This window comes from Dryobates pubescens, chromosome 14 (assembly GCF_014839835.1).
Source record: "Dryobates pubescens isolate bDryPub1 chromosome 14, bDryPub1.pri, whole genome shotgun sequence".
Taxonomy (NCBI): domain Eukaryota; kingdom Metazoa; phylum Chordata; class Aves; order Piciformes; family Picidae; genus Dryobates; species Dryobates pubescens.
In genome coordinates this window covers 23,417,786-23,441,606 of record NC_071625.1, presented here as the reverse complement: position 1 = coordinate 23,441,606, position 23,821 = coordinate 23,417,786, and the positions used below count along the sequence as shown (strand labels likewise).

General features: G+C 42.2%; 3 protein-coding genes across 14 annotated transcripts in view; 1 reads left to right on the top strand and 2 right to left on the bottom strand.

Moving 5' to 3' along the window:
- Positions 1 to 12: 12 nt before the first annotated feature.
- On the bottom strand, positions 13 to 14,566 carry TATDN1 (TatD DNase domain containing 1). Its single transcript, XM_054167126.1, has 12 exons — positions 14,533 to 14,566; positions 13,179 to 13,244; positions 12,549 to 12,598; positions 10,965 to 11,028; positions 9,985 to 10,128; positions 9,677 to 9,719; positions 5,667 to 5,752; positions 5,510 to 5,550; positions 4,130 to 4,206; positions 3,393 to 3,463; positions 2,350 to 2,476; positions 13 to 128 (listed from the first exon to the last, which is right to left on the bottom strand). Exons 1-12 carry the CDS (start codon positions 14,552 to 14,554, stop codon positions 26 to 28), a joined length of 894 nt encoding a protein of 297 aa, XP_054023101.1. The 5' UTR covers positions 14,555 to 14,566; the 3' UTR covers positions 13 to 25.
- Positions 14,567 to 14,616: 50 nt separating this feature from the next.
- On the top strand, positions 14,617 to 18,906 carry NDUFB9 (NADH:ubiquinone oxidoreductase subunit B9). The gene is made up of 4 exons (XM_009910654.2): positions 14,617 to 14,740; positions 15,098 to 15,290; positions 17,512 to 17,625; positions 18,609 to 18,906. Exons 1-4 carry the CDS (start codon positions 14,655 to 14,657, stop codon positions 18,738 to 18,740), a joined length of 525 nt encoding a protein of 174 aa, XP_009908956.2. The 5' UTR covers positions 14,617 to 14,654; the 3' UTR covers positions 18,741 to 18,906.
- A 1,769-nt stretch (positions 18,907 to 20,675) lies between these two features.
- Positions 20,676 to 23,821, bottom strand: part of MTSS1 (MTSS I-BAR domain containing 1) — a 118,232-nt gene continuing 115,086 nt past the window's right edge. For 7 of the 12 annotated variants that reach the window (XM_054167343.1, XM_054167345.1, XM_009910649.2 and 4 more), the window contains one exon: positions 20,676 to 23,673. In XM_054167343.1, the coding sequence (XP_054023318.1) occupies positions 22,976 to 23,673 (698 nt within the window). In that variant the 3' untranslated portion in view covers positions 20,676 to 22,975. The remainder of the gene's footprint in view (positions 23,674 to 23,821) is intronic. The other 5 variants (XM_054167349.1, XM_009910652.2, XM_054167351.1 and 2 more) reach the window with 2 other exon arrangements.

Sequence of the window (23,821 nt, the reverse complement as noted above, 5' to 3'; positions counted from 1 at the left end):
CTGAATAAATGTAAGAAAAACAACTTTATATATTTGGAAAGAAGACTTTAATAGTGTTGTTATAGAGAGTATTGGCCAACTCGAGTGGGTCATCTTCTCTTACTGCCGCCATTATTTCCAGTATTTGACTAAAAAAGAAAGGCTGATATTAGAGGACTCAAAGACAGTACTGAATACACTCCATCCTGCTGCATGTGTATGTACAAGTCACTAAGATCAACCTGGGATTAAAACCAGTGCTGAGAGCAGCAGGATGAAGTGCCCAGATGAGCAAATAGCTTCACTTTTAAAATCACTAACTGCCATTCCCTTCACACTGGACACTGGTGGCTCACTGGTACAGATTAATCTTTGGTCTTTTGACTCTTGTTTGGAGGTAATTAAACAGCTTTCTGTTTCAAAGAAAGTGTCATTTTGTGGGTGTCTTTATCAATGGTCTTGATTTTTCCCAGACTGAAATTTGTTAGCCTTTCAAGGCTAAAGCTGCACTATGAATAAACAGGTCAATGGCAAAGCTTAAATTTCAGATACAGCCTTACCTGAGAGTGTAACTGCCAAAGTAACTTATTCTACTTCCCCCTTCTCTATATTAACATGTTCAGATAGCTGCAGTAAACGTTAAATAAGCACATTCTAATTTGAAAGGGCTGCAGCCTTGATAGAAGCCAGGCAAAGGTAGCAAAAGGGATGAATAATTGTAACACTAAGTAACAGAAAACCAAACTACAATATTTGTTTCTGTACTTATAATTTTATGTTGTGTCAATCATTCTGAAAAAGATGGCTATTCTGTACAGTTCCTGAGACACATCATACTTTCATCTTTTTCCAGTGGAGGAAAAAACCTGCAACTTCATGGCTAGGAGTAGCCATGTGCTCTTGTGGCCAAGAAGGCCAATGCCATTCTGGGGTGTATTAGAAGGACTGTGGTTAGTAGGTTGAGACAGGTTCTCCTCCCACTCTACTCTGCCCTGGGGAGGTTGCACCTGGAATATTTTGTCCAGTTCTGGGCCCCTCAGTAAAGAGTCCAGCACAGAGCCACAAAAATAATTAAGGGCATGGAACATCTTCCTTATGAGGAGAGACTGAGGGAGCTCTTTAGTTTGGAGAGGAGGAGACTGAGGAGTGACCTCATCAGTGTTTATAAATATGTAAAGGGTGAGTGCTAAGGTGATGGAGTCAAGCTCTTCTTGGTGATGCCCAATAGCAGGACAAGGGGCACTGGGTGGAAGCTGAGGCATAGGAATTTCCATGGAAACGAGTTAAAAATTTTCCCTGTGAGTGTGACACAACACTGGAACAGGGGTCTGGGTGATGTCATCATGTAAGCTTAAACTATACTTTCAACATGAGCCTTCTCTCAGTTTTTGCAGGTCTCCCCAAAAGCACCCAGATTATTTAGTATTGTCCTTGGCAGTATTTCAAAAGCTGGTTTCAAATAGGCTATTTACATTATTTTCATAGAAACACAGACCTCGAAGCAAAAAGAAATAAATCTCATTTCTGATCAAGGAAATGGGTTTTGCACCTGGACAGGTATAGCTGAGCTTTATTTGCTGAAAATTCATTCCCATACTGCACTGCAAGAAGCAGCCTTCCCAGATTCCTTTACAGAGAGTTGGTAACAAGATGATGACTGGGAGTGGCATTAACTCTGAGCAGACTTCAGCAACAGTTGTGAAAATGCAGGCTTTTCATCTCTCAGTGCTGTTGAATTGAGATTCTCACTAAAACACTGCTGTGTTTTCCTGCTTTTCACACCTCTGTGAGGAAGTGTGTGAAAAGGTGGCAGACCAAGGTTTCTGTATTTTCTAACTGTCCATAAGCCTCTTGAGTTTTCTGTCACAAGTCTGTAGGTTGATGGCTGCTATTCATATCTAAGCTTCACAAATCAGTATTTTTAAGTACAGAGGCAGAATGCAGAAATGGCCCTAACCAAACCTATGTGATAGCAGCTCATATCACAGGCGCTGTGATAGGAGCACAGGGGTGTCTTAGCGCTGCCCCATCTGTGAAGGGCTGCCAGCCCCAGTGCTCTCTCTCTTCTAAAAATAACTGGGACAACTGACTGACATTTATTCAAGCCAGGTTACTTAACAGGGTTTAACCCCTTCTCCATGAAAAACAATGCTAGTTTCACTGCCAGGGAGCTTTCCACATTCAGAATTGCTGAGGTAGGAAAATGAGGATTTCTTAAGCTTTGCCTATGAAGCAATACCTTGCAGAAGTTTTAATACATTTAGAATTAGTAGCTATTTGCTGCACTTTCAGTAAACTATTTTTTTCACTTTTTTTCCCCCCCTGTGAGATCTGAAGTATTTTAAAATCACAGCATGGTAGTACACTTACATTATATGGCAGGGTTCATTCCTGTCCTTCAAGCAGTGCCCTGTCTCCCATTTCTTTTTTGTAGGAAATGTAGTTTTAATGTATTTTGATCCAGCATGAGTGTTTTTGACTCCACACCAAGGTGCATCTAGTTTCATTGGGGGGAAATAAAAGAAAAGGAAAAGAAAGAATTAAGAGTATGCAATCATTTGTGAAAAGCATGAAATAGTTTAATCAACTTCCACAGACAAAAGTTCTGGCAATCGATTGCAATTCCAATGCAAAATGGTATTTAGCAGATTTGGGCAATTTAAGATCTTCATAATATTTGGATTTTTATAACCTTGCCTTTAGGATTTAAAAAAATTGTTAAAAATATAAAAGTTTTAAAAAATATAAAAATCAGCAGTAATAGTATATAGCACTAACTCCCTCCAATGTGTAATGGATAGCTAGGTACACTGCATGTGTTCCACAGAAACTGCCTGTCTACTTTATCAACTCTTACTTGGGATTTGGGCAGTTTGTGGTGTTCCTTCCTCAGATTCAGGAATTAAAATACTGTATGACACTTACTAATACCTAATACTGGAACATGCAAAAAGAAGAAAGGCACCCCTTGTCAGTCAGTTACAATCACTGCTCATTAGGCCAAGTGGGGAATTCCAGCATTCTTCTGCCCTATTCTCTTTCAGGAGCTGTGCTTTCCAAACACTATTACTGCTGCCTATGGCAAGATCACCCCTGCCCTGTGTATGGCCAGATTTTAACAGATACTCAAGCAGGATTCCGGTACCTAGGTGCATTTAAAAATCTGGGCTTGTCAATTTGTCCCTTCCATCTTCCCCTGCAATGTCAGGAACTGACAGAACAGCTTAGTCCTTCCAACAGAAGGCTGAAAAGGAATTTCTGGAGCCTGTAAATGGCTTTCCAAAGCAGAGGAACAGCCAGTCCTTTCTCTGCTCTAAACTCCTAGGTCTTGATTCTGCCCTGTCATTGCTACAGAAGTACATCTTGTTGCCCAATAGCGTTTAAGTCAAACTGACCACGATATAAAACCTTACCAGTCTCTATCATTAATCGTTCACTAGGAATCGATTTCAGTGTTTCCAGGTTGGCTTCTGTTTTCAATGAACTAGAAAAATCAGAGTTTGGTTAAAATGAAAAACACCAAAAACACCACAGAAAAGCTATATAAAAGTAATTACTAATGTTTTGCCTAATGTTTTGCAGCAAAGGGAGCTTCCCAAGTAATTTCATTAGTGAATAAAATTGGCTTCATTTTTTAAAAGCACTGCCTGCTAATTCAGACTGTGCAGAAAACAGTGGAGTGCTGCCACCTCACCCTAGTAATCATGCAGAACCCCTGCCTGCACTGCCCATCCTTGCCTGGCTTCAGCAGCCCATGCAGCTTCTAAAGCGGTGCTGGCTGGCTTTTGGCCAGATGACTGCTGAGAATTCAGACTGCATAACCAGTAGATGAGGCTGCTCAAGTTCTATTTGCATTGCATGGATTTCACATGGCAACCTGAATTTATGCCTTTTTCAAACACTTCTCAGAAGGACTGCTTCCACCTTCAACAACCTTATTTATTTACAAACAGGGACTGACCTGAGGTTGGACCTAAGACTAGATTAACTCAGTGACCTGTGCGTTAAGGACTTTATACAGCTAACAGAGCAGTGAGTGCAATTCTAAATCTGTCAGATGATTGCCTAGTGAGCTTTGAAAATGTGACCTCATCATTTAAAGAGAGCAGCTGATATTTCAAAATAGCTTTATTTCTTGTAAAGAACTCACCAGCCATTTATTCCAATATAAAGATCCAAATCTATTATAGCTGCTGCTTCTTCCTTTGTGCCATCAAAAGAATGTACCTAGGACATTTATAGATGCACATGGAGATATAAATATGCATACTTCATTCAAAATTCATTTAGAAGTATGTATTAGTTTATTTGCATCACAAATACCTTGGATAGTATGCATTACACATCAATACAAACCTAATGATGGGACATGGCAGTAGAAGTGGTTCCCACATTTTATTAGCAGTAACTATGTACATAAAAAGGTCTATCCAGTGATACTGCTCTTGGCCCAGGAGCTGATTGCTGGGAGACTGTACTTGGGAACAAATCCTGTGCATGCTGAATTTTACATTCTTTCCTCAGTATTCCCTACAGGGCACTGTTAGGGACATAGTTATGAGCAGTGTTACACTCTCTACAGATTTTTAGTCCACTGGAACTAGAGATACCGTCTATCTGGTCATCCCAGAAGCAAGTGGCAGGTCATGAGATTCAAACAGCATACTGCATCTGGGACCTGCAGCTTCTCAGCCCCAGTGGAGTAAAGGGACTGTCTGCTATCCTATGCTGCAAGTGAGACAAGTCAGCTGCAGAGAGTGCCTGCTCCCTCTGGAGAAATGTGTCCACTAGCCACCAGTTTTGCAGAAAAAAAAAGTAAGAAAGGAGAGACCATACAGCTGTACATTAGATGCACAACATGCAAAGTACTGGGCCAGGGGAAGTTTGCATGGTAATAAAGGTGGAATCTGGGGACCGAGATATGTAGGAAGTGTGGTCTGATGTTAATAGGCTAGAATGATCCAAGTATTTATTACTTTTGGAAAGCCCTGGCATAATGGAAAGTATTGCTGAACTTTCCCAACCATTTCATCCAAAGTTTTTCCTGTTATGCTTTTGAATTGAAATACATGATCTGAATATCTAAAAGACAAAGTAATTGAAAGTTACATCTGGATCTAATTTGAAAATGATGTCTAACATCAGAAGCAAATATTTGAGGTTACAGCTTCCACTGGGAACATGTGTCTAAATTATCTGTGGTCTGAATACACTGTGGTTATAGACAGTGAAGAATTGGGAAAAGGCCAATGTCAGTTTTAAGGTGATTTAACTGTCCTTCTGACAGGCCAAGGAAAACTGCTTGTGTCAGCTGCAGAGCTTTTACTCAGACTATCTTCTTACCTTGTAAAATAAAGCAAAACAGTTGAGTAAGCAAGGAAAAGTACTAGAAGGGACTGTAAAACACTTATTAATCAATAATAACTTAAATCATACAGCAGGAAGCCTGTCCTGACTCCATGAAAAACAAAAACTTGCATATTAAGCAACAACATACACATGCACAGGTAAAAATGAAGGCTACACTTACCACCCCTCCTACAAATCTATCTCGGTTTCTTCTCATTATGTCTAGAAAATTAACAGAAATGTTAAGACAGTTTTATAACAGATAAAGGTGATTCAATTTTGCAGATTTTTCATATGCACAGTTTGCTCTGAATATGAAATTCTGAAGCAAAACCCACCTAAAAATTCAGCATGTGAGTTTCTACAGTGGAGAAACATGGGCAATCGCATCTGTTCCGACAGGTCAAACTGTTTTTCAAAATACCTGTAAAGCCAAAATCATCTTTAAACACAAACTCGGTGTTTGATCAAATGAAGACAGTACAAGAGCTTTTTCCCAGCTTTTTTACCTCCAGAACTAAAGACAATTCATGGATTCACCATGCAAAAGCTCTTATTTGTGCAAGGATTATAAAAGAACTTTCCCAAGATACAGTCACATAGTAATGATCTATGCTGGAAGACAGGTAAAAAGTGGCCTGGAGGATCAGCACTGAAGAATGCACACATATATGGGTTCAGCTTGTACCCCTGCATAGTGTGGGAGTTCACTTTTACTTATTCATTTTTAAAGAATAAGAAAATGACTGATGGAAATGACTGATCTTTCCACAAAGATTTGAAATGGCAGGAAAGGCAGAATGTGGATCACAGGAGTCACCATTTCAAGAAGCCCTTGTAAACGCTGTCAGGATGACTGAGGGAGCATTATGCAGACTTCCATAGGCTCAAAATAGCCAAAACTGTATTAGAGCTGGCTGCCCTGTAAAATACCAACCACAAGTTTTTGTTTGCCCTCCATGAAGGTCACTCTTTCCTCTTTTGGGGTGGAACAAACACCAGTATTAGGCATCTTACTTCTGCCTATTATCTTCACTCTTTTAAAGTCTTCAACTGCTTCTCCTCTCCTTTGTGTGCCTACATCCCTTCTTTTTTTTTTACTCATTTTACCCCTACCTTCTAACTCCTAGTATTCCCTTTGAAGGAGCAGTAACAGCGAGGCAGCCATCCTATGAAGAGACATAAAAACACGGGCAGAGGGAAGGTCACTAGGTAGCCAGTTTCCCCAGTGCAGTTTCCAAAGGAAATTGGTTAGCACTGAACCAACCCATTACTTGTAATTTTCAACTAGTTCTGATCCCAAAGCATTATCATTTACCATTCCTGTCTGCCACGCTACACCTAGGCACGCCAACTACCAATGCTTAAGAAACCTATTCATGGCAGAAGGCAGTGCATAGGTGACTAGTTGTCCATATGAATGTGAAAGATGACATTATTTGGATGAGTCAGAACAGCACTGCCCACCCCAGCAACAGGCTGGGAGTGTATGCACATACTGCATTTGTTCACGTGTTGCTGTTACAAGCAGTCCAGGACAGTGGGACATTCCCATCATCAGGTATCAGAAATATTGCAAAGGCAAACTCAAGTGTCCACATACTGCTGTGTATGATTCACACACCAATCAGGATAAAGTGGCAGCAAACCACTGCTTTGGTTTACATTTTCCTAACATATAAATAAGAATAATGACCACACATACAAAAGAGAATGCAAATGGTCATTATGGTCTGTGTAACTGTCACTAGCTTCTGAATATTACATGTTGTTATTTCTCTGATAAAAGTTACCTGCCTTATTTATCAACGCAGAGCTTTGACACAGAGCAGGTGGAACAGAAATCCACTGTAGCATAAAAAACCAACACAAATTCAGGAGGATTAATTACAACTACTCTGAATCTTCTTTGTAGTCTAGATACTGTGTTTAGCTTGTTTGACTAAGTATAAATTTAATGGCAACCCACAATTGCTCTTCTGGTTAAGTAGCTACAGTTGCTTGATTACTGGTTCTTGTGTCCCCCCCCCCCCTTTTTTTAAACCAGATTTGTTTCATAAGGAAGTAAAATTTTAGCAACTGGCCTGCAGAAAAGTCCCCTAAGTAACTTACTGCCAATTTCAATCTAATTTTGAGAAGGGTAGTCGGCATGAAAGTACCAAGTTTGGTGTCCCTACAAATGGAAAAGGCAACTCAGACTTCTTCCCTTCCTAACAATAATGAAGTCTAATATATGTTGCTACTTGCCCTATCAAAGAGAAAGGGGAGGAAAAAGGAAGAGAAACCCAGGGAAAGCATGAAGAAAACAGACAAGAGTGATCAGAATGGTAACAAAGTAAGGTAGTAGGAAACTAAACCACACTAATTCCAGTGCTGAAGGAACAACCTTTCCCTTGGGTGAATATAAAGTCATTCAACACATGCTGGTTCTACATTGCTTCCCAGCAAAGAAATTTGAAAATATTTCTGCACTGTTGCTTGCAGGTTTAGCTTTGACCAGAAAGTTCAAATACTGTAGTATTTTCAGGTTTGGGATCGAGACATTAAAGAAGCAAATTTACCTTGCTGAGGTAGAATTTCCCTATACATACAATTCTGGATTAGAGTGCATCTGATTTTGTTTGTCCCCTACACCTGGTTAGGAAACCTGTTCCTGTGTCCCTAAGCTGCACAAGCCCCTCCCAGCAGCACAAGTGAAACTTCTATATACTTGTCAGTCCATTTACGTGACCTTCAGCATGATATGAAGGCAGTGCCTTCATCTAACTACCATTCAAATCACCATTTTCCATCGGAAAAGTTACAGGAACAAAGGAACTTCACCTTTTCTTATCTTTTCAATCTAAGAAAAAGGATTAAAGAAGTAATGTTCATCTTTTACAGGTGAGAATTATCCAGAAGAAAACACAGCATAACTAACTAGAAAATAATGATTAAACATTAAACAAAAGAGAGGTCATGCTCCAACACTGCTCACTGAGAAACTACCATACCTCTCTTCTACAGCTAACTGCAGATGCTTGCAAGCTAATCCAGTGACCACAGCACCTGACCTGTGCCCATGCATTTCACACTTCACCTTCCATTTTTTTAGCTCAATCAAGCATACATTGAATTTTAATTTGAAGAACCTGACATCTAGTCTGCTAAAGCCAGACTATATCCCACACCATAGCATTCATTTAGCAGAAATCATCCCCTTCCAGCAGCAATTTCCAGGAAGGGCCCCCAAAGAGCTCTGAGGAACAAGAGTTATGTATTTCATATAATTCACTGAAATAGTACAGATAAAGACTTTCTGTCCTTATCAAATTCAATTAGAAAGGACTCGCCTACCACTTTAAAAGTGATTTAAGTTCCACCCTGTCACCTCTTTCATCACACCCAGTTTCAGTGGAATTGATTAGAACGAAGCTTTTCACTACAGTTCTTCAGATACGGAAAATCAGATACATTTTTTTTCTCCCAATAACATCAAAGCAGTAAGGATCCTAAAATGATACTTCACCAGTGTTGCAGTTTGCCACAGAAAAAGAAACAAGTTATGTTCCAAGATTTGCTTTGTCAAGCTGTACACTGAAGTCTACCAGGGGGAAACAAATGTTCTGCCCACTTTGCTGAATGTTGGACTGCACGATTACAGCACGATGAAGAAATTACCTACTGCTAAGGTGGCAACTAGACTACACAACTAACCACTGCCCCCCAGTGACTAATTTACTCAGAACAGTAACAAGCAAGGGCAATTCATTCATCACCCACCTTGCTTGAATTTATCACATATTTCAATCAGTTCCCTCTGTACGGCCAGAAGTTCTCAATACAAGAATGCAAACTGGTATTAGGGGCTGTGCTAACTCCTCTGTTGAGTATCTGTGCTGCATATATATATATTGCTCCAAAACACCAATCTCAACAGCTGACACCTCCCTGACTAAAGGCTTGGGTTTTTTCTTTTTTACTCTACGACAGTTCTGTTCCCCATGACTTTCAATCAACAACCTAATGATTCTTCTCACACAGTTATGTTACTCTCCCCATGAGCCTCTAAGAGTTGAGTATTAGCAAGAATAAACACCTGTCACACACAGAAGCCCACAAATTTGAATCAATTTCATGGAAAAAGACATGCTAAGTCAACACCAGGCTGGTAGCAAAATTCAGCACCTAGCACTACTTCAATATAGGTGTCTTTTTTTTACGGTCCCATTACTGTGAAACAATCCCCAGAGCCAACCCTGCAAGCTGCAGTTCTACAGTTGACAAAATGGTACAGGGTAGAACACAAGATAGGAAACACTCCTGTAAATTACTGCAAGTCAATTTAGAGTCATCAGAAGTTTCTTACTTGAGTTGGATGTCCTTTGGGCAAAATTCTAATCTATCAAAATCTACAAATAGAAAGAACAAAAAACCCACTTAGTGTTTTGGCTTTTTCAGTACACGTCTAAGAGAAAAAAAATAAATCACAGTATCACAGTATCACAGTAACTAAGGTTTGAAGAGACCCCAAGGATCATCAAGTCCAACCTGTTCCAACAGACCTCACAACTAGATCATAGCACCAAGCGCCACGTCCAATCTCCCCTTGAACACCTCCAGGGACGGCGACTCCACCACCTCCCTGGGCAAATGAAGTACTAAAACAACACTTACCTAAGCCACATTCTCCAACTGCTATTACCTTTCTCTTATTTTTTTCTATCAAATTTTTTAATTCAGATAAATACTGCTCAGGACTAGTATGCTCAAATTCTCCACAGCGGGTAGGATGACAGCCAACCGTACTGTAAAACATGTCTGTAAAACAAGACAGCTTTAATGAACAAAAGTACATAAAGTATAGACAGTGACTACATCTGGACTTTTTTTTATTGCTCATAATCATAAGACAACTCCCTCTGAACATCTTTAGCTTGGTGATGATTTTATTACACTTATTTTCTGCTTTTAAAATGTCAGAGCATCTCCAGTGCAAGCATGTGTGTGTTTCTTTTGAGAACACATCATTCAGCATACTTCAAAGCTGCAATGCAAAGCTGAGTTATTCTGGTGGAGCTGCCCTCACCAAGCCATAAAATTGTTGAGGTTGGAAAAGACCTCTTGAGATCATCTAGAAATCTATTTTGCTCAAAATGCCTCAGGTTATGCTAGCTGTGAAATCTGCAGACAGACTGTGATTCCCATTGCATGCCTCTGCATTAGCTGTTACAGGAATTCACAAGCAGTATCTATCCTGATTTCCCTAAGCGCCTTGAAGAGAAGATACCTCTCTCGTCATGATGGATTGGTAAGTAAAAAAAACCAACCAACCAACCAACCACCCACCCAAAAAATATATTCCACACCATACAGGCATTCCAGTTCATTTCTAGAAGAGAGCTTTGTAACAAAATCTTATTCCAGCAGCTTTCCATGATTTCTATTTTTATCTAGAAATCTTTTAAGTTCCAACACCAAAGAGCAACATACAGAAACTCACACACAATGCATTCATCCTATTCTGAAACATAATTCCTCATTTTACTGTGAGATTCTGTAAGAACCACCAGGGGCAGGTTCTTTTGGACTCTTAGTTCAGAGGGTGGAGATGAATTTCTTTTTGCCTGACAACATAAAATGTAAAGTTAAAATACCATTTGTCTGTGCGAGCTGCAATGCATCTTTACTATCCTGTAGACTTCCACCTGTAATCAAAAACTGGGAAGAAGAAAAGTACTGTCAGCAAGTATGCCCTTTGAGCATCCATGTTTACAGAACTACTCAGAGAGGTAAAAAATCTGGACAGAACATCAAAAGACAACTATTAACATATATAATAATTTCATAAATCAGTAGCCTCAGGGGCTAGGAAACACACTAGGTATCAAACTGTTGGTTTTTAATCAAGCATCCTCTGTACTATTTACACCATTACATGAGTAAAATGTGTCTATTTGCAGTAGTATTAACTTCGTTAGACAATGATGCAAGAAACTTTATTTGCATTCCAGAAATGATATTCATGAACTGTTACAGGTGGAGAAATTACAAACTCCCATGCACCCAAAATAAGATCAAGTAAGCAAGCAGATAAAGCAAAGGCATCTGTATCAGAACGGGGATTACAAATCGGAGAATTTCTGGCTCTGCGCTTTTGTTTTTACCTGAAGACTATGACTCCTGAATTGTTACTTAGACTATGTTTTTTTTAATCACCACTCCCAGGATATTGCACCCTACATCCTAATAAATCCCAACTACGCTGCCTTTGGACAACTCTTATCCCTGGACATGCTCTATAGCAGACTCAGTCAGCACCAAGTCAGACATTTCGGCACTATGCTCCATTAGAGACAGACACATCCCCACGGTATCACCAGAGAAGTAACTAATGTAAGATAAGATTGGCTAGGTGTCCATATAGCATAGGGGGGAAAAAAAAATCACAAGAAATTACCATTGATCAGCAGCTATACAGAAAACCAGAAATATTCTCAAATAAACAAACTTGTAGGGAAGTAGAAACTAAAAGGAGTGAGGTATGCTGCTGAAAACACCAACTTCAAGCGGAGAGTGACAAAACTGCTTAGTATCACAGTATGTTAGAGGTTGGAAAGCACCTCAGGAGATCATGGAGTCCAACCCCCCTGCCAAAGCAGGATCATTTATACATAGGAATCCATCCAGGTGGGCTTTGAAAGTCTCCAGAGAAGGGGACTCTGCAGTTTAAATACACATAAGTCAGTACTTACTAGCAGACATTCCAACCTCTCAGCTGTAAGAATTTATGGGCACTCCCTGCTCTTCTGCAATTGCTAACTTCCTTTTCACAGAGCAATATCTGAATGACTGCTACCAGAAGTTTTTGAGTGTTGATCAGTAGTGGTAACCACTGAGTGAGTCTCCTGGGACACAAGACAGAAGCGGCTGCCCGTGATACACTAACACGGAGTATTACATACTACTTGATTGCAGTAGGTCAGAGAATATCTCTCTGTTGAAACTGTACAAAAGAAATTCTACAGACATGTCACGTATGATACCACTGAACTTAAAACATTGAGCATCTAATGATTCTGTGCAAGTGGAAGACAATGCTCTGCGCAGAATACTGCTGCTTCATGCTGTTGGATTTTCCACTGCAAGTTCCAGAAACTTTAGTTTTAGTACTAAGCACCAAAAAGTAAAGTATCAGAAAGCAGTTTAAACCATTAAACAAATATTATTAGAATAAATACCTTTTTAACACCAACTTTGACTGCTCGCTCTACCACATCCAGAAGGTCATCTGTGGAAGTTCACAAAAACTTTGTAAACTGAGCTTAAGGTTTTACATCACAATTTAACTACTTTTCAACTAAAAACTCACTTCACGCAGTTAAAATGCCTATCACGAACAATCTTCAAGCCACACCTGATTAACCTTTAGAAAACATTAATGTACTGAAGATCTGACTTAAGTATAAGAAGTCAATGGAAGCTTTTCACATACTTCAGTAGACTTTGTGTTTACACCTATATCTAAAGGCCAGGAGAGCAAGACCATCACTAATAGTTAGTAACTACGACTGAGCAATGCAATACTTTGAGAGGCCATTGTTCATAATTCTCACATCAGTTCCTTCCATGCAATCCTAACGTAAATACTTCAGCAATTTTCCATTCTGCTCTAGAAGCAAAGTTACCTGTACGACAACTTAATAGCAACTCAGTAGCAGAGAGCCTATTTTGCACAAGCAAATTATTTTGTCACATTTTCTTCATAAGCATCCAGTTTCTGAGGAGAAAGAAAAAGTTCCAACCTCACTTTCTGACAAGAGGCTTCCATTTTAACCTCCTCCTTTCAGCAGATACAAAGAAACATTTACCTTGATGTTTTTGTGTTCCCCTGTAGATTCCTCTGAACATAGGATCTGTCAGATTAATGCCAATGTCTATGAAAAAAACAAACACAGAAATTAGATGTTCTAGTCACTCTACATTTCATTCTGAGCATTACCCAGCTAGAGAAAATAATGTAAAGGACATCTTAGCAGTCCCCAGTTACTGCACTGACAGACCACATAAAGCTTAAGTTTACTGGTGTAACTTGAGAGCATGCCCTTGCTAGAAGTGACAGAAAAATAAAATCTTGGCCTTCTGTGTGATGGTGAGTGCATAAGACTTGCCCTCATAATCAAAGCTAATGCATATGTACTATTTATCATAACTAATTCACCTTTTCACATGAAAATACAAGGGTTTTTTTCTGCCAACAGCCGGTAATGCAGCAGGGAAAACGCAGCAATCTCCCATACTGCCATCACAGAGGTGGGAACTGCTTCATGAAAGTGCCCATGTCCCTCCGATTGCCCGTGTCCCTACAGCCTGGACAGCAGCACAAAGAGGAAAACCTGCAATGCAGTCACCATCCGATGCTGCCCCAGCGAAGCCTTCTTCACTTGGCTCCCAAGGCTTCCCTGAGCCACAGCCTCACAGACACGTACTGAAGCACAGGCTCGGAACAAACGCCTCTGCAAGCTGCCAAAGAACGCGTTTCCAGATGAGGTTTCGTGTGTGTGTGTGTGTTTTCCAAAGTAAAATCACAGAATTTAGAATGGTTTCGTTTGGAATGGATGTTAAATCTTGTTCCAACCTCCTTGCCGGTGGCAGGGACACCTACTACCAGATCAGGTCAATGCTCTGCCTCACACAAAACTCCAGTCTGAACCAACCTTCTGACGCTATTTACCTGTCAAATTCCCTAACAGCATTAACATTTGTTTTCCGAGGCAATTCCATGCAACTCCATACAACCACGACTAATATGGCAAAGCTAAAAGAGGGGTGAGAAGCAGCCAGGAACCCGTATTTTAGGACAACTTTCAGGAGCCGCGCAGCAGCCCTTCGGTGCCGTGCGTGAAGCCCCCAGCACTGGCAGAAACATTCCCAAACACTTCCTGTAGTCTCAAAGGCAACCCGCATCCCTGCCCCGGCTACAGCGAGTGGGACTAGAGATGACAAGGCCCGGATGAGGGACAGGCCCCCTCCCCCGAGCGCCCCACGCCCACCGCCCGCCGCGCCCAGCCCCTCATGGAGGGGGCGGTGGCGCTCCCCACGCAGAGTGGGCAGAGGCAGCTCAGCCCCGCACCAAGCGAGGCCCGGAGGGGCCCGGGGCGAGGCGAGAAGCCCAGCCGGGGCACAGTCCGTCCCCACGCCCAAGCCCCCTCTGCTCCCCCTCACCGATGAACTTGGCGCGGCTCATGGCTGCGGCGGCGGGCGCCCGAGTGCGGCGCCTGCGCGCGGCGCGGCGCGGCGGCTTCCCGGCAGCCCCCGCGCGAAGGTGAGCGCTAGGACGGGCGGCCATGGCGGCCTACCTGACGCACCAGCAAAGGGTGCTGCGGCTCTACAAGAAATCCCTGCGGCACCTCGAGTCCTGGTGTGTCTACAGGTGAGAGCTGGGGAGGGCCGAGCTTGGGGCAGGCCTGTGCTTCCTGCGAGCGCGGCCTCTCAGTTTTGCGCTCAGCTGGGAGGGGCTGGCCTTCCCCGCTGAGACTGGGCCTTGGGCCTGACAGGAGCTTTGTCCTCTACCCTTCCCCACCGCCCTAAGCTTAGCTGAAGGGGCGAGGAAAATGGCACTAGGGCTGCTTGCTTGTGCCTGCTGTAGAAAAGGGCGATGTGGGAGCAGGAGCCTCTCCGAGGCCCCTGTTCCCCGTCTGTGCATAGGGGTGACTCCTGACGTTGCCAGGCTTGTTTCAGTACGTGGTTGTGTTTAGCTTGCTTCACTGCACTTACCCTCTGTCTGTAGAGACAAGTACCGCTACTTTGCCTGTCTCCTGAGAGAGCGTTTTGATAAGAACAAGGATATAAAGGATATGGTGAAAGCTACGGAGCTGCTGAAGGCGGGCGAGGAGGAGTTCTGGGCCAACCAGCATCCTCAGCCATACATCTTCCCTGACTCCCCTGGAGGCACTGCCTATGAGAGATACGACTGCTATAAGGTGAGGTGCCCCGTGGGATTGTGTGTTACTACACTTACCTTACTGTCCTTTTAGTGAATGTAAAGTGAGTTCTGTAGATGGACTTTGTAGGGATGCATCTTGCCTCAGTAGTATCTAATTTCTTCAATACTGTACTGCTGCTGAACATCATGTTGCTAGCATGGAGGAAGCAGGCCTACTTGTTTGGAGTTTGCTGGTCTGTCTGTCTGAATGCCATTCCCTTCTTTTTACTGGCATAATCATCTGCTGTTCTGCAAAACAGAAGCTGCACAACAGTGGGTCAGGCAGTCGCAACAGAGCTGTGAGAGTAACAAACCTTGTGAAGGAAGCTGTGCTGCCTGATGCAGTTTCATCTGGTCACAGCTTTGATTTCTTTCTGGCCTTGTCAGATGTCAGCTTGGCTGTTGGGGGGCTTCTCTTCACTGAGTTCCACTGTTCTTACAGGATTTTGAGTAATAATACAAAATACCATTTTCCTTCATGTGCCGTAGTGCTGGGTACATTTATCACTGTGATAGGTTCTGTGCCTAAAAATAGAAGCCGTGTTTTTAGAATCCAAAGCACTTCTAGACAAGTGTTTAAATCCTAGGTTCTGTGTAGGAATAAAGAAGAAGGTTTCAGAGCAGAACACGGAGGTTTTTTTCTTTCTTGGTATTGGCTCTTCTAATCCTTTACAAGAAGCTAATACTAACCTAGAATGTGCACACACCCATTTTCTCATGAATTTTAATAAAGTACTGACACAAAACTTGATCTGATCAGATCTCTATGCATAGGGAGTGATGTGAAAGGAAGCATCTGATGTGGATTTAACAGAGGCGGAAAAAAGAACACGCTTGAAAGGGGAAGAGAAGGATTTAGCATATGGCAGGGGTGTGGGCCTTAGCAGTGGTTGACACTAGTGAGAGAATTCTGATGGAAAAAAGGCCAGCTCAGTAATAAATGGTCAAGATTAGTCTTCATATAGAAATGGGAACTGGTTTATGTTCTCTGTGTCCTACTCACTATGCTAAATCTAGCTCTTAACAAAACATGTCTCACGAGGATTTGTCTTGTCACTGTATCAGTGATTGTCCATGGTGGATGCTACCACAAAATGTAGTTTAGAGATCTCAGGCTGTGTGATGGTTTTAATTGTTGTTTGGGATGGGGGTGTGTATTTTTCTATATTGTTACTAGTAGTTCTACTGATTACTCAGTGATGAAGATCACAGGAGGAACCTGTAAGTGTAAATGTCACTAGATGAGTGATGGTGCTGGAGCAACCTCTTCATTATTTTTTTTTCTTAAGAGTTGGGGATTTTGATGGAGTTTTGTTTCGTGGTTGGTTGTTGGGGTTTTTTGGTGTTTTTTTCAGGGAATTATTTTTTGGCTGGTTGGTGTTTGGGTGGTTTTTTTGTTGTTGTTGTTGTTTGGTTTGGTTTGTGTTTTTTTTTTTTTTTAATATTCCTGTCTTTCAAATGCTGATGTGTAGTGATACACAGCTGCAGAACTTTGAATTTTGCCCTTTTGGGTTTTTTTTCTTGATTGGACACCTTCAGCATCTCAGGCCATTATGAAGATCTTAAAGGCCACTCATATTTTTTTTTCTGGTAGTTTTATAGAAGCAGAAATGAGCTCTAAGGTTCTGTCAAATAAATTAGTACTTGGGAGAAAAGGATCTCTCCTGTTGCCTTTGGGAGGAGCAAGGGAAGAATGGAATAGAATAGAATAGAATAGAATAGACCAGGTTGGAAAAGACCTTCTAGATCATCACATCCAACCCATCATCCAACACCATCTAATACTAAACCATGGCACCAAGCACCCCATCAAGTCTCCTAAACACCTCCAGTGATGGTGACTCCACCACCTCCCGGGGCAGCACATTCCAATGGCCAATCACTCTCTCTTCCACCAGTTAGAATTATTTTCAGAACTTTTGAGTAAGCTGAAATGATCTGGGACTTGGTTCCAGGCTGTCATAGTTTAAGGAAGTTACTATAGTGTCTTCCTATGACTTAGCATAACAAGTGAAACAAAGACTAAAAGTACTGACTGCTGCCATGTAGTGCCTTGAGACTTAATAGTAGTTGGGTAGCTCTTAAATGATAGAGTTTTGTAGTCCTTTATTTCCTGGGTTATTTATCCATTTTAATACTGGCCTCAGCAATTGTTTAGATTTCATATATGAAAATTCTATAGTTGAATTATATATACAAATTATGTTGTGCTTTAACAGATTCCTGAATGGGCCTTAGATTTCTGGCATCCTTCTGAAAAGGCAATGTATCCTGATTACTTTGCCAAACGAGAGCAATGGAAGAAGCTGCAGCGAGAAAGCTGGGAGAAAGAGGTCAGTGCTTGTTTAGTGCAAAGTAAAGCCTCTCAGACTGGTGTTCTGTGTGATGCTGGATGTGTTCCTGGGAAAATTATCAACCCCCTGCTGTGGTCTTACTGAGATTCAGCTTTATGTGGACTTTTGCCAGTGTGAAACATTGGCTTTATTTAAAATGCCCACACAGATCTCAGAGATGCAGCTTCTTAAAGGCTGTGAAGGGAATTTGAAGCTGAACCTGTAGCTGTGTTTTAGTTAGTGCAGGGCTCATGTAGCAGTTTTGCTAAAAGAAATTCCAAGGTAGGATGAGAGGAGATTAATGATCAGAAAATTCCTCTTCTGCTGCTCTGAAGGTCTGACACTTCCTGGTTGCGGCTTTGAAAGTGACTTAGCACAGTGTTCATCATTTGGGAACTGAGACTTGTTCCTGGCTATTCTGAATTGAGATTCAGTTGGTAAAAGTTCATGTTCTTAGAATAGTGCTTTAATTCAGTTGTAGATAAATAGTTGAATGGTGTGCAGTGTGGCACTCTTGCTGTAATTACCATACTGGCAGCCAGCACTTTGGCTGCTTCAGGAAATGTGAAAACATCTAAAGGGCTGTTGGTGGCAAGCAGAAATCAAGGTCTCCTAAGGACTGCAATGGAAGCTCTCCAGGACTTGTAATTGTCAGCTTTCAAAGCAGCAAGGGAATTCAGTCTGTTTAATGTAGTGATGGTAGACATGAGCAATGTGGATGTAATGGTTTCTAAAGGGAAATTTCTCTTGTAAATCACTTTTTACTCCTAAAAATTGCCTCTTAGTTAGGTAATACAAGCCTGCAATGATTACTGAATTTAAGTGAATACTGGGAAACATGAAACCTGTTACTCAACCAAAGGTGTTACTGGTGTTTTTTCTCTTCTGAAGTGGGCATGGATCTTGCCTGCTGTCTGTCTCTGAAACCACATTCTGGAGATGTGCATTTATGTACCAAAGCAATTTTATGTCTTGTCTTCTAGCTTAAGCAGTTAGAAGAAGAAACTCCAGCTGATGGTCCAAGAACTGAAGCTCTGCCTCCAGCTCGTAAGGAAGGGCATCTGCCTCCCCTGTGGTGGCAGTATGTTACAAGATCTCGTGAAATTCCAATGTAAAATCATCATTTGGTGAGACAATTGAAGCAGCTCATCTTCTGTAGGCAGTTGACATGTCAGTGGCTGCATGCTAGTCAAAGCAGTACAAAAATTACTACAAAAGTACTATTAATACAAGTACTACAACATAAAGTAATACAAAATAAAGCCAAATATAACAAAAGAGAAGGCATTTTTCTGACCTGTTCTTTATTCTATAGTGTGCATGCACTTTGCAGCCAGTTGGTGCAGTGTGTTGTAGATGACTGTTAACATTCCCACTGATGTCAGGGAACACTGACACCAGCCTGTGAAGAAGTCAGAGGGGTGCTGACACCAGAGCAAGTTCTCTTTCACTATGAAGAGTTAGAAAACTCAACTAGGAGATTGAAAAAACTGTCCACATAAAACTCCAGTTCCTGGAGAGGGAATGTGAGTTTAAAGAGTAGGAGAAGCAGGTTCACTGAGGGACTGGATTGAATGATAAGCAGCTAAAGAGTAACTGGAAAAACCTTGTGTCCCATGGTGGAGGAGGGAGGAAGCAGGATCTGCTTTCCATACTCCATCAGTCAGAAGGCAGCAGTGGAGTCGAGGTGTTGCCCTTCTCCACACAGCTGTTCAGCAGCACCCTCAGCTCTTCAGTAGCGCAGCACAGAACCTGATCTCCTATGAGCAGATGAGGTAAAAGCTGCGGATGTTGTCTACCTGTACTTCCATAAAGCCTTTGACACACTTTCCCATGGAATTCTCATGAAAAACAAACTGACTGTTTGTATCTTGGATGAGCACACACTCTGCTGGATAAAACACTGGATGGATGGCCAGGCCCAAAGAGTGGTGGCCAATGGAGTTAAATCCAGCTGGCAGCAGTCAAAAGTAGTGTTCCTCAGGACTCAGTACTGCAACTTCTATTTAAAATCGTTAACAATGATGTTGATGAGGAATTGGAGTGTACCATTAGTATCTGCAGATGACACTAAGGTTGGAGTGTTGATCTGCTTGAGGGTAGAGAGGCTCTGCAGACTTGTACAGATTGCATCAGTGGGCTGAGGTCAGTGGTACGTGCTTCAGCATGGCCAAGTGCCGGGTCCTGCACTTGGGCCACAAGCGCCCCATATAACACTCCAGGCTTGGGGAACTGTGGCTGTAAAGTTGTGTCAGACAGGGACCTGGGGGGTTCTAACTGACAAGTGGCTGAATTTGAGCCAGCAGTGTGCCCAGGCTGGCAAGAAAGGTAACGGCAGTCTGGCTTATATCAAAGTGTGGCCAGCAGTAGGGCAGTGATTGTCCCCACCTACTCAGCCCTGGAGAGACCACACCTTGAGTGCTGGGTTCAGTTTTGGGCACCTCACTACATGAAAGACACTGAGGTGCGGGAGTGGGTGCAGAGAGCAACTAAGCTGGTTAAAGGACTAGTAAGAGCAGCTGATGGAACTGGGACTGTTCAGTCTGAGGAAAAGGAGGCTGGGGGGAGATCTACCACCCCCTAGAACTACTTGACAGTAGAGAGAAGTAGGTGCTGGTCTCTTCTCACAGATAATTGGTGCCATTTCTCTCATCACTCCTCTCTTCAGCTGCTCTTACATGGCAGTTTGCCCCCTAGACCCCTTCAAATATGTTATTCCAGAGGCACTACCATCACTGCTGATTGGCTTGTCCTTGGCCAGCAGTGGGTGCATCTTGGAGCCAGCTGGCATTGGCTCTGTCAGACACAGGGGAATCTTTTAACAGCTTCTCACAGAAGTCACCCCTGTAGCCCTCCTGGATTTCGGTTGTTAGCACTGCAGCTCTGTTCTGCTACCACCCTTCCAGTGCAGGTCAGTAAAACACTGCTACATGCATTTTATTTGCTAATGTTTTTAATTGTCTCTTGCTTCTGCTACATGCAGATGGAACCTGCACGATCTTGGGAAGCCTTATGAAGGACATAATTGATACCTGGGAGCAGAAAGCCTTTAAGAACCAAAACCCAGCAGTTTTCCAGCAGTTCTTTATTTATAATGTAGGCTTAAGCAAACATTACAATGTAGAAGGGAGACACACTTACAGCAATTATTTATACCAGTTTAGAACAAAAAACTGCACAGGGAGAGGTCAACTCTCAGTACAAACTAGCAACTAAACCACAATAATTTACCATTAGAAACATTTTATTTTTTTCAGCTGTGACACTGCTTTTACAATATGCAAAAACACAAAAACAATAAAACTATCCAAAGTGTTTTGTCACATTCTTTCTACATTGAATTTGGCAACATTTTATATTAAATTTTACTGATTATACTAACGTTTAAGAACTAAACAAGTGAAAAGCTGTACTCGGGTACAGTTACATCCATTTATTCCAAAGGTTTAAATAACACTTTTAACTACTGAGATTATCTCCTAGCAGTTTTTGTTTATGCAAAAACCATCTCAAAGCCTCATTTGCGCAATGCATCAGCTACTGTAATCAAGATTGGTGGGCTACACCACAGGCACTACTGTTTATTATATTCTGTAGTAAGGAGCTTGTTTTTCAAAGAAAGGAAGGTTTGATATTTTCTAAGAATCATGCCTTTTTTTTTTCTTCTTTTTTTTTTTTCTTTGCTCTTAAGCCATAACAAAAAAAAAAAAAAAGGCAGCAAACACAGCAGTGTAAAATGTTATATAGAACACAGTGACTACACAGTTACTAGAAGTTTCACATCCAATGCAGTTATGTATTAAAGCATAAAGGGGTTATGTCGGCAAGCCTAGAGCCAACAGAAATCTGCAGAGGCTGTGGTGGAAGCCAGCCCCAAGTACCTATCATTTGGTGCGTCCTGGATGTGCGAGTCTGGTGTCCACCCCCACCTGCGTCCACTGTGGGTGGGCAGACGGCATCCTTCGGGACTGTCTGATTGGAACACGCCTCGTGTCCTGGGGTCTGCACATTTCTATCAGCTTTAGGAGATGGGTATTGCAGCAAGAACTTACTCGAAGGAAAAAGTCCAACTCTTAACAAGTCTACCGATAGCGTTCCAAAAAACATGACGTAAAGTACAAAACAAGAGAATATAGCGGTCAGACTCCTGGTATTATCAAAAAGCAATTCTCCCCACCCCCCACCCTTCACCCCTTTCTGTTCAGTATTTAAGAAAAGCCAATCGACTGCTGTTTAAAAGAAGTTAAGAAAAACAAGCCCCTGTATTGGAAAGGAACGTTGGCGGGTTGTGAGCTCACAAGCTGGTTACAACACCTGTCAAATTGGGCAGCGGTTTCTCAAAATAGTTGGGCTTTCCAAGGTGCCCAGCCTGCTGGACACGGTCAGAAAAAGGCATTTTGATAATATCTAAGAACTCCCTGCTTGCATTTTAAAAATGTTTTCACATTTATAACTGCCTTGAGCCTGTCCTTGGTTGTATTCAGTGAAAGGGTGAGTGGAACAAAAAAAGTGAAGGTGGAAGAACCAAGCCTACACAGTTAAGGCTGCATGCATGTGACTGAGAGTTGCTGCTGTGCAGTCAAAAAACAAATGTGGAGAAACCCCCAGTCTTTAAAACACCCTACAGAAACAAAACACTGCAATCCAGTATGGCTTATTCTGATGCATTTACCATGAAGCTACTAGTAATTAATCCTACTAGGCTACCTTTGTGCAACAGCATTTGCTAGTTTGATGGCATCTCCCTCCCCCCACTAACCCCCAAATACTCTACCAACTGCAGGTTTCTTCTTTGCATTTATATATTGCTTTTATTGTCACTTTCTATTCCTGCTTTTCAAACTTCTTTTTTTTAATACTCAAACAAGGATCTGTTCCTTACAGCATGACTTAAAGTAGTTCCCATCATTTTGTTTTGTCGTTGAACCTCACTATTACAAGGCGCTCTACCAAAGCTTGCAAAAAAAGCCAAATTTGCATTAAATCCCTTTGCTGAAGTTAGCTACTTGACATTATTGTTGTTTTCCTCCTATGATTCAAAACTTTACAAAGAGAGTTATAAAAAAGGTAAATGGGATTTGGCACCTTCAGAAAAAATTAAAAGTGTAACTTAGATCCAAAAAAACCAACCATAACGCAGAACCAAAATCATTGATATTTACAAATTAAAACAGCAGTGAAGATTATGTCTTACTACGCTCTTTCACCTTGCTTTCTCTTCTAGAGTACTTGCAGACTGTTACCGAGTACCTTAAAAAATTCACTGATTACAGATTGGAATGGATAGAGACAAATTAGTTTGCTCACAGTTCCCTCTCGGCAGCTAAGTACTCTGGCAGCTCCTCCGCTCCTAGGAAATACGAGGTGCTGAGCGATCGTTTGTAGTCGTCTTCTTCAGCTTGACGCCACGCCGAATGGCGTTCAGCATATCCTCACCTTGCGGGGCATCCCCAGGGCTCAGCTCCCCGGGATCAAGCTCCGGCTGGCCGGTAGGTGTGAGGGTGCTGACACCATCCCGGTCACTTTCCTCCCCCTCGCTCTCAGGAACCACTTGCCTTTGCTCGTCGGCAGCACCCAGTTTCTGGCTTGAATGTGGAGGGTTGACAGACGCTTGTCCGCTCCATGAGGATGAGGGCATGCTGGTGACACCTTGCCCACCGTCTCCGGCTGCTGGAGACTCGGGACTTTGCTCGGGACATTCTTCTGTCCCAGCGAGGGCACCGGGCAGCCCCCCTGGGATATCAGGGACAGTTGGTGTTTTGACAGGAATCACCGGTGTCTTGATTGGAATGGGACCTCCCCCGATGGTGCCGCGTCTGACCGAAGGCTTGGTGGAAGGGGTCCGTCTGATGGTGGCGACACCAGGAGTGACTATGACCGGTCCAAGCGTGGTTGGCAGACCTGCGGTAGAAGCAGGACGCTTGGTTTGAAACATTCTGCGATAGGACTGGCTAATGTCACTGTTTCTTGGGATGGTGGAAGATTTGTCAAACTCTTGTTGTTCTGCCTCCTGGTCACCACTCACAGAGAAATAATCATAATCTGAAACTGATGCCAAAAGACAGAGTTAGGAACAAGCTGGAGAAGACAGCTGAGTCACGACACTAAGGCTAGACTACGTCCAATCAAAAAAGTATATCTATATAACCGAAGAAGCCTGGAGGTCACTAGCAATTAAGAGAGGTTTCACCTCTGG